The 12,641-nt window shown below is 31.7% G+C and overlaps 1 protein-coding gene across 1 annotated transcript in view; it reads left to right on the top strand.

Moving 5' to 3' along the window:
* Positions 1-1,340: 1,340 nt before the first annotated feature.
* Positions 1,341-12,641, top strand: part of LOC108693460 — a 13,314-nt gene continuing 2,013 nt past the window's right edge. Inside the window, exons 1-6 of the mRNA XM_018202422.1 lie at positions 1,341-1,576; positions 3,184-3,439; positions 4,224-4,846; positions 10,046-10,532; positions 11,199-11,301; positions 12,317-12,405. Of these exons, the coding sequence (XP_018057911.1) occupies positions 1,341-1,576; positions 3,184-3,439; positions 4,224-4,846; positions 10,046-10,532; positions 11,199-11,301; positions 12,317-12,405 (1,794 nt within the window). The remainder of the gene's footprint in view (positions 1,577-3,183; positions 3,440-4,223; positions 4,847-10,045; positions 10,533-11,198; positions 11,302-12,316; positions 12,406-12,641) is intronic.

Genomic DNA, 12,641 nt, shown 5'->3' with positions numbered 1-12,641 from the left:
ATATATGTAATATTATAAAAAGATAAGTACTGAAAAAATAGACAAAGTTAGATCAATAGCTCTCTAAGCGAAGTAACAATATAAAATAGTTGTTAATGCGGTGAAAAAGATGTGAAAACTTACAAGGTTTCTCGTACAATGAGGGCGAAAATTTTTGAATATGTGAATCATTTATACAGCTTTATACTTATATATACGTTGTGAATCAACTGAAATCGTTTACATTTTTACCGTATACTACTGTTTCCTTCTACCCAATATTTTGCAACGATTTTCTTGCTCAAGTTTGATGAATTCGTAAAGAGGAAATATTTCATGATATGCATTTTTTAATTTATTTATAAATAACGACAATTTCAGGAAGACACAAAAAGCAGCATACATTAAATGTAATAAATCAGGAAATACAATGCACAAGGAAATTATCTCTTTGTTTTATTAATAATTTATTACACTTCCGCTCCTAAAGAAACGTTAATTATACAATTATCTAATATAATTGTTTAATTTATTGTTTTCTTTATTCTTATCTATTTTTAAACTTTGTAACTTTTAAATTTTGTAACTTTTTGTAATTATATTTTGTAATTTAGGAATTAATATAAATAGAATTATATTTCGTACTTGTACTCTGTTATAATTAAACTTTTTACATATATTATTTATTTTATTTTTATTTCATTTATTTAAATAAAATTATTCTATATGTTACTTGTACTATTATTTTCGAATTAAAAGTATAAAGAAATGTGACTTGAAATTTTTCATATCTTTTATATTCTTTTATATTTGTAAATAAATGAATTAGTAAATTAGTGAATTAATTTTCTCAGTATTTTCTTTTTGTTTGTATTTTTAGAATTATAACATTTATAATGTGAAATTCCTCTTTGACATTATTTAAATTTTTTTATTTTTATTATTTTCACTTAACGAAGAAAGAGCATATTCTAGTGTTCCGAAGTAATTAAGCATTAAAAGAAATAATTGTTAATTAACTCATTGCACAATCTTAATCAACTTATTATTTATAATAATAATAACCTTTTATTTATAATAAATTCGTTGTACATATTTATAGAATAAGCATTTGGTATTTTTGATCAACATTAAATAGCAATTTGTGCGGAACTGCTTTAATGAACGTGTTCATTTCGACTCGCTGCGCGACTAAATATTTTTTAAACAAAGATGTTACGTAATATCTCGTCCCGATGTGACAGGATTATAAAATTGGCGTAATCCAGAGGGTTTTACAGTTTACGATTTGATTCGATCAGCAAAAGAGACGCGGTCGAGACGGTCGGATATTCGAAGGGGGAAATTCACAAAAAATAAGGATGCTTTTCGCACGAGCGGTGACGTTCGTCGTCGCCGTCGTCGCTGTCGTTGGTGCTGACGAGCCTATTATCGAAAAAAAATGCGACAAGAACATTCTGTGGACCGGTGGTACCTTCGAATGGCCTTGCGTGGCCACGAAGAGCATATTCAAGAATAATGGTCGTTACATCTCGAAGAACATCCTCGCCACCAGGGTTGCGATCTACAAGGATGATGCCATCCTTGCTTTACCTAGGTATGAGATATACAATTTATAATGTAGTTACAATAATCTGCAATAAAACATTTAATATTTTTTTGCACATTTTGAATACTTTTATATGTTTTTTATTAATCTTTTATTAAAAAAATACAAGGAGATTATCTTAAAGAACATTAGGGAATAGAAATACATTTTTTATATTGCAATATATGTATAATATAAATTATATCACAGTAATGCACTATTCTATTCAGATTTCTATATACGTCAAAATCTGTCTGAAGTTTTATTGAGTCGTTCTTTGAAAAAAAAAAAAAAGGTTGTAAACGTTATCTTTATTAGCAAAAAATTTATTTTCACAACGATTTATAATCTTGCAGATTAATATTGATGTTTTCTAATGAAATATAGCTTTTTAAAAAACATGGAAGAAATATTTCTTGCGCTATTCAAATTTTATTTTATATATAAACGTATTTAATAAAGGGAAAAATTGAAAAAAGAGTCTTACAAAAAAGTAACATGTCGTATTATTTGTATAAATTATCGCAAGGTTAAATTTTCCTTTATGAAAAAGTTTGTAGAAAGAAGTATCCGATTTCATTTGTACTTTCAATTCGTAAACAAGATCGATCCTCTCCAATTGCAACAAAAACCAGGGTAAAAGGGCAATCGCATTCTTTGGCAAGTTTACCGATCATTTAAAAGGAGAGAAATCGCAGAAGAAAAGAACGCTATTTGCAAATCGCACGTTACGTCAGTAGCGATCGATACATTGCAGTATCAATCTTAGCAGAAATTAACGAGGCATGAGCTGGAAGTGAACTGAGATTGCAAGACGCGATCGTAATCGCAGTTCCAACGCGGAAAAATAAAATCATCTTACCGAGATATCTACGGGGGATTACCCGTCAGAAAATAATGGGGTTTTTTTTCTGATATGGTAATCGAAAGACACACGGTTGCAGACCTTGTCATGATTATAAATCGTGTAATGAGAATGTTCACATGTGTGTAATAATGTTGCGACATTATTGATCGGCGATTGTATCTGCCTCATTTCACGAAGGGCGTTTGGTATTTACTGCTATAAACACAATGAAATGCGCTTCGCTCAACGATAAAAGCGTTTAATCGCAATATCTTCATTATACTTCCTTTCCATTATGCGTGCACGATCATTAATCTTACTGATTGTCAGCGATTTTACAGGGTTAACACGCGATATTAGCGGGTTAATGATCAATATCAGTAAGTAGTGTTATTTGTATAATTACTGCTGATTAATAAACAAATTTAAGGCATATCAATTTATTTTTATCAATTTATTTTTTATGTATCAAATATAACAAATCAACTGTAAAGTGTAAAATATCCATGCAATTCCTCTTGGCAATTGAGATATTTATTTCGTGAAATAAAAAATTTTTATTTGTGACAATTTGTACGTACTAATAAAATAATATAATTTTAAGAAAGAAGATTAAACAGAACATCAAAAGAACTTGAATGTTTTTTTTTAAATATGAGATTGCCGCAAGAATCTTATGTTTAATATTTTCTGATAATAATATGAGATAAGACTAAGAGGTCAATAATGTCTTAGAACATACTAACATTTATTCGAAATGTTTCTCCAGATATAAGCCTGGCGTGCCAGTGACCTTAGCGAGAGTCTCCTTGAAAGATAAGAATTGTCAGGCCTCCCTCTGGGCCTTCCCTTGTTGGTCGCTCCAGGAAGAAGGTACATGCTCAGCTCTACAAAATGTCGTAGACCTCTTTTTGGATCCCCAGGAAGTCCTGTGGGTACTGGACACTGGTGTCATAAACTCTCTTGAGCAACCGGAGCGCAAATGCCCACCGAAGGTTGTCGCCCTAAATGTAAAAACTGGCAAGGTGAGACAATTCATTTCTGAAACTCGCAATGTAAAAGGGCGCGTCTTATTCTCTTCTTATAGAAATTTTGATTTTATGTGAAAGAGATATTTTTAGAATTTTTCTACTTTTTTTATTATAAAAGCACAAAAATGCTTTAAATGTATAATATTAAATGTTTATTTGCATTTATTTAAAGCGTCCATTTATTTTTTGATAAAGAAATAAAAAAATTATTTCATTCGTTTGTAATATAATTTTTTGTTACTCATACCGTTTCCGTACGCGTTCATGTTATTAATCTATATCACTTTTCTTTTTTTCGCAAGAAATTGTGCAAGAGAATTTTTTTTAATCGTTTTCTCTATCAAACAAGCCACGCATAATTTTCGATTAAAAAACTATTTCTCATATGATTGTGATACAATTATAATTGCAAATTATTTACTTAAATTTACCAAAGAGAATGACGCATTTTCTAGCACGATTTTATCAATCGATTTTAAATTATTTTTAACAATAGAATAAACAATACCCAACAATAAACATCAACAGTAACATAAAATATCAAGATTTTAATTTTCACTCAACATATGTATATAATAATAAATGTAATATAACATATATTATATAATTACATTGTTGAGTATAAAATTACATTGATATTATTAGTTAATATTATTAGTTGATATTATTAATTGGTATTTAGGATATTATAATTCTCAAATTTTCTTTCTTCTTAAAAATTAAATTGATTCTTCGATGTATTATGTAATATTGAACGCAATGGATCCCTTTTTTTCAGGTCCTGAAAACAATCGATCTGTCCGGGCTGACGAACTCCGCGTCCCGACTTCAGTACGTTGTGGCGGACTACAATCCAGACGGCCGCGTCTTCATCTATGTGTCCGACGCAGCCTCGCGAGCGATCCTGGTATACGACGTGACCTCTGGTCGTGGATACCGCGTCGTACTTCCTCAAGCGGTGACTCTGAACTGCGACCGCCGAGACGTGCTCTATCTCGCTCTGGTGCGTCACAATGACGGTAGTACTTGCCTGCTCTTTACGTATTTGGGTAGCAGCCGCGTGTTCAGCATCCGAACGGATCATCTCCGAAGTGGCAATGCCCAAGGCAGGATACAAGATCTTGGAGTGAAACCGCAGAAGATAGTCATTCTGGGCACAGACAACGGTAGTGCTATCTTCTTCCGATACGTAGGCAACGGCGAGGTCTACAGATGGGACAGCATCACGCCCTTCATAGCCGCCAACTTCCAGCCCGTCTACGAGAACAGCTACGAAGGCTCCCTGCCTACTCACATCGTACCCGATTACAGGAGAGGACAGATGCGCGTTCTTGAGAGCAACTTCCCGGATTACATGCAGGGTACCGTCGGCTGCGGAGCCAATCATGCTTTGATTCTGATGTAGAGCGAGATGTTCTCGCCGAGATTGTGAAGAAGAGAAGATTGAGGAGAAGGAATAGGAGAACGGGTTGATAACAGCAACAGGTTTCTCGGTCCCCGGCGTGCCCAGTTGGGAGACCGAATAACATTATAATTCAATGAGATTACCTTTTCATGTTATAGATGCGGAATAATATGTACCTTACGCCAATCGTCTTTCATTGCCATAAGTGTGTAGCGTAAAGATCACTCTTGTGTACGTGTATGTGTTTATCTGTGTGTGTATATATATATATACGTGTGTCTGTAGCATCGAAATTCGACAAAAATTATATTGGCTGCAATACATTCTTTGCAACTGACGATGCGAAAACTCCGACAGTAAGCAAAATGTCAATTGCTGACATTTCGGATGCAGAAATAAACGTATTATAAAAATTCAGCATTTTTTAATTTTCTCTCCTACGCAACGTGCGTTTCTAATTTACTCTCAGTTTAAGTCTTTGATCCGATATTAAATTAATTTTTTGCGCACTAATCCTCTCTGATTAATTACGCATTGCGATTCACGCAAATTGATCCACCGCTTTTAATTAAATAATTCAAGTATTTTTTTGCAAATTTGTCGAGAATATTTTCTAACTTTAATCTAGAACTTTATATATTTTTTTTAAAGGTCGCTTTATCTTCACTTCCTAGATCAGAATTATAAAATTTAGCCAAAGGCATATGATATGATGTTTTGTGCTGAATTGCATGCGATTTAGTAAATTATTATAATTATACAATATATGTTCAGATTTCCATCCAAGTGCTCTTCACGTATCATTTTATTCTCGTTTAACATTCAATGAATAACAAGGATAAAATGATACATAGATAATACACGGATAGGAATCCCAACTTCAGGGCACAGAGAGAGAGAGAGAGAGAGAGAGAGAGAGAGAGAGAGAGAGAAAGAGAGAGAGAGAGAATTCCTAGAATCATTTACTAGATCGCATGCGATTTAACACGAGAAATTGCATCGTATGCCTCTGGCTTACATGCAACAAGTTTCATTTGCTTGAAAGGAGAAAAAAAGAAACGCCGACGAATTGTGCACTACGCGTGAAAAAGTTAATCACATCGCGTTCTGCACTTATATGCAATTTACAATTAATTCCTCTTCTACCTATTCTCCACTTTTAGTTTTCCTTTGTGAGTAACGCACGTGCTCGGTATAAATTAATAGTTTACACAAAGGAAGAGTATATTTGATTCTTAACGCATCTGTTTTCCTTTCGAATTCCTGTATCGAATTTACCAATATTTTTTTTTACATCGAATGACGAATGAATATTTTTTTATAACTTCCGTTTCTTTTTTCCTTTTTTGCCTACAGCATCAGAAGCTATGTGATATATCAGAACTTTCAATGAAACTTGATACTCAGATCAGATTTTCTTCTTGATTTTACACGATACGCTGCTATAAAACTCCAACTGTATCCGATTACGAATTAGGTGATTTTTTAAATTTTTTAATTGTGTGTCATCTGATCTTTGCTTTGATAATCCTTTGACTGAACTACAACTCTATCGTAATTTGATAATACTCTTGAAGTTTCCACGCCTCCATCGTAATTTATTTCGAAAGAATTATAATTCCGTCAAACTGAATTTTATTATAAACTGTTTATAATTTGACCAGTATGAATCGTAATTAATCATTAATGAACATATTATAGCATATTAATTATGTAAACGATATTACACGAAAGTGTCAATTCAAACGATGTTACACAGAAAGTGTGTCAATTCTTGAGATAGTTGAAATTAGATTTTCAATTAATTGCTGATCAGCTGATGGCGCAAACGCTCCTTGAGCTTTAAACGATGAAAAAAATATCGTAAATGCTATTACAGAATGAAAGGAGGAGAACTGTTCACGTAGCGTTTCTCGAACTATTTATTCCTTAGATGCAAGTTCGCATTCAAAGAACCAAGTACATGCAATTAATTTTATTACGATCGGTAAAAAAGTTAAAATCTTGGTCGTAAATACATTCTAATCATACGTTCCCGCAAACTGTAATTATATATATTGATGGCATCTAGTTAAATATAATCATGTTAACATTTCTTACAAATACGTGTCAGTCTACTACAGTAATATGAAATGTGTTATTTAAAATTAGATGTCTCGATATTGATGTGGGAAATTTGAATCGGTGAAAAAAATTTTATTAATTTTAAATTCTTATCTGATTTTTTATATTTTTATTAAATAAAAGATTAAGACTCGCAGATAAATTCGGAATGATTACATATTCGATATATACAATTGATATATATATAATTTTATTGTCATTACCTGTACAATCATTTATATAATCAAAATTTTAATAGAATCGTGAAATTAAAATAAAATTATAAATATTTCAAATCAGATTTGTCCGAAATTAAATTATGCTATTAGGACAAATTTCCTTTCGCTTGTCATTTCCGTTTTGCGTTATATAATTATATAATTTATGGGCATGTGGTGCGACGTTATACCTGTCAACAACTACTCGTAAATGGTCTTTAAAAAATATTTTACTGGTTCTTATCCCCACGATAAGAATTTGCTTGTTCAAGCTGACATTGCGGATCAATAACGAGCTGTTTCCGTTTCGTCGTGGGAACGGTGGGCAATCGTGATCGTTCCTATGGTATTTCCCATAGTGTTCCATGCGAAGTATTGAGCAACAACGAAATACTCGGTTTCTAACGAGACACATTGCAAACTTTATACTCGGTAATCGAACACTACCGTATCATTCCGTCCACCTCGTTTTAATTCCCAGCCTTTCGATACAGCGTTGAATAATATCCAGTTACGATTGTTAACAATTACGAGCTTTGTTGCAAAAAGATCACGTTTAATCAATTTTTTTATCAGTCATAATACTGTAATAAATTCAAGTTGAAGTAAAAAGGAGAAAAGAAAAAAAGAAGAATATCAGCGCATCCTTAATCTTAAAATTATTTTATCGAAAGAAGCTTATGTTAAAAATAAAGAATTTTTGTAATACTTATATAAATAAAATATATAAATAAATACTATATAAACTATATAGTATTTTAAGAGAATTCTATATTATCTATAGAACTGCGAATATCTTGCAATATTGCAATTTTGAGAAACCTTTTTAGCATATTGCGGAAGAATTCGTACCTCGGATATTAGATATTCTGAGAGATTATAAATCTATTCTCATGAAATATATACGGTAGTTTGAGTCTTAAGTATTTGAGATATACGAAAGACTTAAGAGTACAAAGAATAGGCAAGGCAGGTATGCATGCTCAAGAGTTCTCTGTTAACAGAGAGAAAGTGATTTATTGGCAAGATATGAAGCTTGATATCCGGATATCAGTATACGCTGTATACAGAAACTTGCGAAACTCACTAAAAAAAAAAGTGAAAAAACATATTGCGGTTTGTAAAAAGATGAATTTCGTATATAATCTCGATTTTTAAAAAAATATATGAAATGCTTGCCACGGAGAGAAGAGAAATTCCTAGTGAAATGCATTCTCCAATCGATTTTACGATTTGATCATTTCTATATGTTATCACCAAAAAGTTTCAAAAATTTCGCTTGTAAATTCAAGCCACTTTAAATATGCACATTCTCGTCGCGAAGAGAACGACATAAATAAATCAGGGTGAAAAAATTACGAACAATGGTCACAATCAAGATCATTTGTCTTTTGCTCCCTTGTCGCAGATATACATATATCCGAAACGTAAATTATATCTGTTATAATGGGCGCGGCTTTAGTTCCGGGCACTTTCGATCGAGACCAACCAAGGACATCTACATAACCGTTATAATTCCATAGCATGATCAAGTGCAATTTTGTACACCATTTTTTTTAATGTTTCGTAATATCACACAGAGACTTACTAGTGGTAAAGCCGATCATCGATACTTTATATCGCATGTTCCGTCACAAGCGAGTGAAGCTCCTTCGTGTATGCACTATGTTAGAAGTGTACAGCTCTTTTTTAGTGAAATGTGAAAAATTCTAAACTTCTTATCTGTCAACATGTTTAACATTTTAATTTTTAGCACGTAGCAAATTATAATTAGAACCAATATATCTTTGGAGTTAAAAGTAACACGTGAAATTATGTCTTATAATCATGAAGCTATTATCGGATCCGATGAAATCTTTATCAAGCTTATCGCATCGAATTTACGAAAAATTTTCAAATTTCTATGGTATCAATGAAAGCATTAACTTTTGATTTACGGAAATTAGGGAAATACGAGAGGATGTGTCGAGGAGCAAGTCAATCACAAACCACTTTCTTCACTGCCTTGTAAGAAGAGATTTGCACGAACTGACGATTTGCTTCAAACTTCGAAGTCCTGGAATGGGAAGTCTTAATCGGTGTAGGCGTTGCTCCTCGATAGACTATATGATTGTGCGTACGAGTAAAAGTATACGTCTCACGTTATACAATGCATTCAAGTTGTGTTGTCCTGTCTCTTAAGGACCCAACAAGTTCTAACAAGTCGATGTTAGAAAATTAGTTCAGTTGGTATTCGGTCGGTAGAACTTGTGGTACACACCCGTGCATATTTCCCGAGACAGTTGATGCTGGTACCGCGTCGTGGCTGTATCTGATCCGATTATATTGTCACTTCATCTCTCGTGCATGAAGCAGTGCGGTTGAAGCTTTTATTTCTATTCTATCGTATTTTAGCTTTTAGCCTTGCAACATGAGGTGAGTAACGAAAACAGTAAACAAAATAATTTAATTCTGTATACAGGCAGAATGATCAAAGTCTTGTGTTTATTTTCATATTATACTTATTCTTACAAATAAATTTAGCACGCCGAAACTTTGTACCTCTTGCTTGTTAAAAGAATTTCAAAGGACAATTTGATAATATCAATTTTCTTCAGAAAAAAGATATTGAATTATAACTAACGTCTGTTTCTACCAATGTAGACTAATTTCGGTTTAATCTCGGTTCAACTACATTAACACTTCATCTTTTTTAATTCTATTAATTAAAAAAAGATAAAAAATTAATTGAACTGAGATTAAAATTAATCTATATATTGATAGAAACGGGAATAAGGCATATATCTTTTTGTGCAATGTTTTGATATAACTATTTTAAAAATAACTGTTCATTTAAATTAATTAAGTGTGTTTCGGTTTCTTAATTTTTTTCAGGCACACGACCTTCGTGACGATCCTGTCGCTATTGTATGTCAGAATGAGGGCAGGAACACTAGAAACTATGGCACAATGGTCGTTGCTAGAGTTTGCACTACCGAACGATTTTCAATATCAACCGGAAAATATAGTAATGACCGGTATCGAGATAACCTGGAACAAAATTTTCGTTAGCACACCTAGATTACGTTCTGGTGTGCCGGCCACCCTGAGCTTCTTTCCTAGGAACGTACCATTGGGTAGCAATCCGAAGCTTCAAGCATATCCCTCGTGGGACTGGCATGGTGCCGGAAGAGGAGAAATCAATTGTACTAGGTTGATCTCGGTATATCGTACCAGACTGGACAGATGTGACCGACTATGGGTCGTTGACGCCGGTGTTATGACATCAATTGATGATTTCATGCCTGTCTGCCCGCCGAAGGTTGTGGTTTTCGACTTAAAAACTGATCAAGTGATTCGTCACGTCACTTTTCCGCGTGAGGTGAGCAAAGCGACATGCTTTTGCGATAAAATAAATAGAATGGATAGCATCAGTGAAGGATCCAGCTCGTAAGTGATCTGCATCGAAAATCAAATAAATAGAAATGTAAAATTAATTTTGAAAAAAATATATCTACGGACGTAAACGAAAGGATTTATAACATTATATAATTATTTTATATAATTTTTATTTATATAATTAACATTCATAAAACTATAAAATATTAAGTTTATCTCTTAAAAAAAAATATTTTTTTTAATGAAAACGTTATTTATTCCATTAATTGATATTAAAATACATACATTGTACCACTAATACATTGTTTTTGCCTTCTATGTAAAAATGTATTAATTAAACATATATTATAAATTAAACATATATTAATAAAAATGAAAGGAGAATGTTAAATGAAGAAATCGTTTATAAGTGATCTCTCAGTAGAATCGATTTAATTTACAACTGTAGAATAATCAAAAACCGGTTTTGTATGCAATTTTATGTCATTATGTAGCAAGATAGAATTTATGTGATGATAAAAATAAGCATCACAGAAACAATGATCATTCACTGATGCCTAGCCTGACAAACAAATCGTATTTCAGACATTTTTGCATAGGATTACGTAAAAGTAATTGTTCTAAGCAAGCATTGTTATATTTTTCTTAGGTGTTAAGACCAGATTCTTTGCTGACTAATGTTGTTGTCGACGAAGTCTCGGCGAAAACCTGTGATGACGTATTTCTCTACATGACTGACACTCTCGGTCCAGGTATATTTCAATTTCTAGTTGAGTTATTAATTAAAAATACTTTAAGATTATTTTGTGATATATTTTAAATTTAATAATAATTTTTTATTGATTCCCTTAAGAAAAACTGCAAATTTATTATGTAACTTCACAGCTGACAGCTTGTTTTATAAAAAGAAAGTACATGATTTCGTTAACAATTGTTTCGGCGTCGATTTCAAAATGGAAAGTTGAAAAGAATATTTTGCTGTATTATTTCTAAAAAACAAGGAATGCTGCATAAGAAGTATAAAAAGTTATATGTGTATAGTGAAAATGTCATAAAATTATGGCAATGTCAGAATTGATTTGCTAAATTTCGATTTAGCGATTTTGATGTTAAAGATGCACCACGCTCAGGAAGTCCAATTGAAGTTGATGACGATAAAATAAGGTATTGATCGAATCCAATCGGTGTTTAATGACACAAAAAGATTGATGAAAATCTTAAGACGAAATCGAGTGTTGAAAAAATCATTTAAAACAATTTGAATACGTTAGTAATCGCAAAAAATGTAATTACTTTTTAACCAACCTAATATTTTACTTTGAATTTTATTATCAACGTATAGTTCAAGAGAGTGGGCGAGTTCAAGCTGACAAAGTGACTAGGCATGCTTGCCAAGCGAATGAGCATGATTGGTTCTTATCAATTCTGTTATTACCTGTGGATCTAACCAATCATGTTTAATTGCTCGGCGAGCACATCTAGCTTTATCGATTTATAAACGCGCTCAATATAAGTTAGAAAAGTTAAATTCTTTTAAGTTCAAAAATGAAAAAATATATTATTTAAATAGATCCGAAGAATGAGTGATATGTTTAAAATTTAATTCCTTAAAGTTATTATATATTTTTTAGAATTATTAAAATCGTTAATAAATTTTAACGTAAAAGATTGAAATTCTTTGTTCATTGTGTTATGTAAAAGATTACATATAAAATTTTTTTTAGAAGTTCTTAAAGAGAATTTATAAAAATTTTAATATTTTTTCAGGAATTCTTATCTTCGATGGTGCTACAGATAGAAGTTGGCGAGTGGTTCATTCATCCATGTTTCCTAATCCAGATCAAGCAATATATACAGTAAGTACAAGAGTTTTTTTATATTCTAAAATGTAGAAATATAAATTAATTAAAAATACAGATAATGTCGCAACATCAGACTAAAAGAATAATGATTGAATTATTATAAATAAATTATATCTTTTTTATTTTGCTTATTTAATTAGATCATTTAATATACAAATTGTATATTCTCAATTTTAATAAAGTTAATAATTATTTTATATCTTTTATTTTTAAATTATTTTATTTTTATT

The sequence above is a fragment of the Atta colombica genome, unplaced genomic scaffold (assembly GCF_001594045.1).
Source record: "Atta colombica isolate Treedump-2 unplaced genomic scaffold, Acol1.0 scaffold9, whole genome shotgun sequence".
Lineage (NCBI taxonomy): Eukaryota > Metazoa > Arthropoda > Insecta > Hymenoptera > Formicidae > Atta > Atta colombica.
Note: the sequence above shows the minus strand (reverse complement) of the source record. Positions and strands in the feature narration are given on the sequence as shown.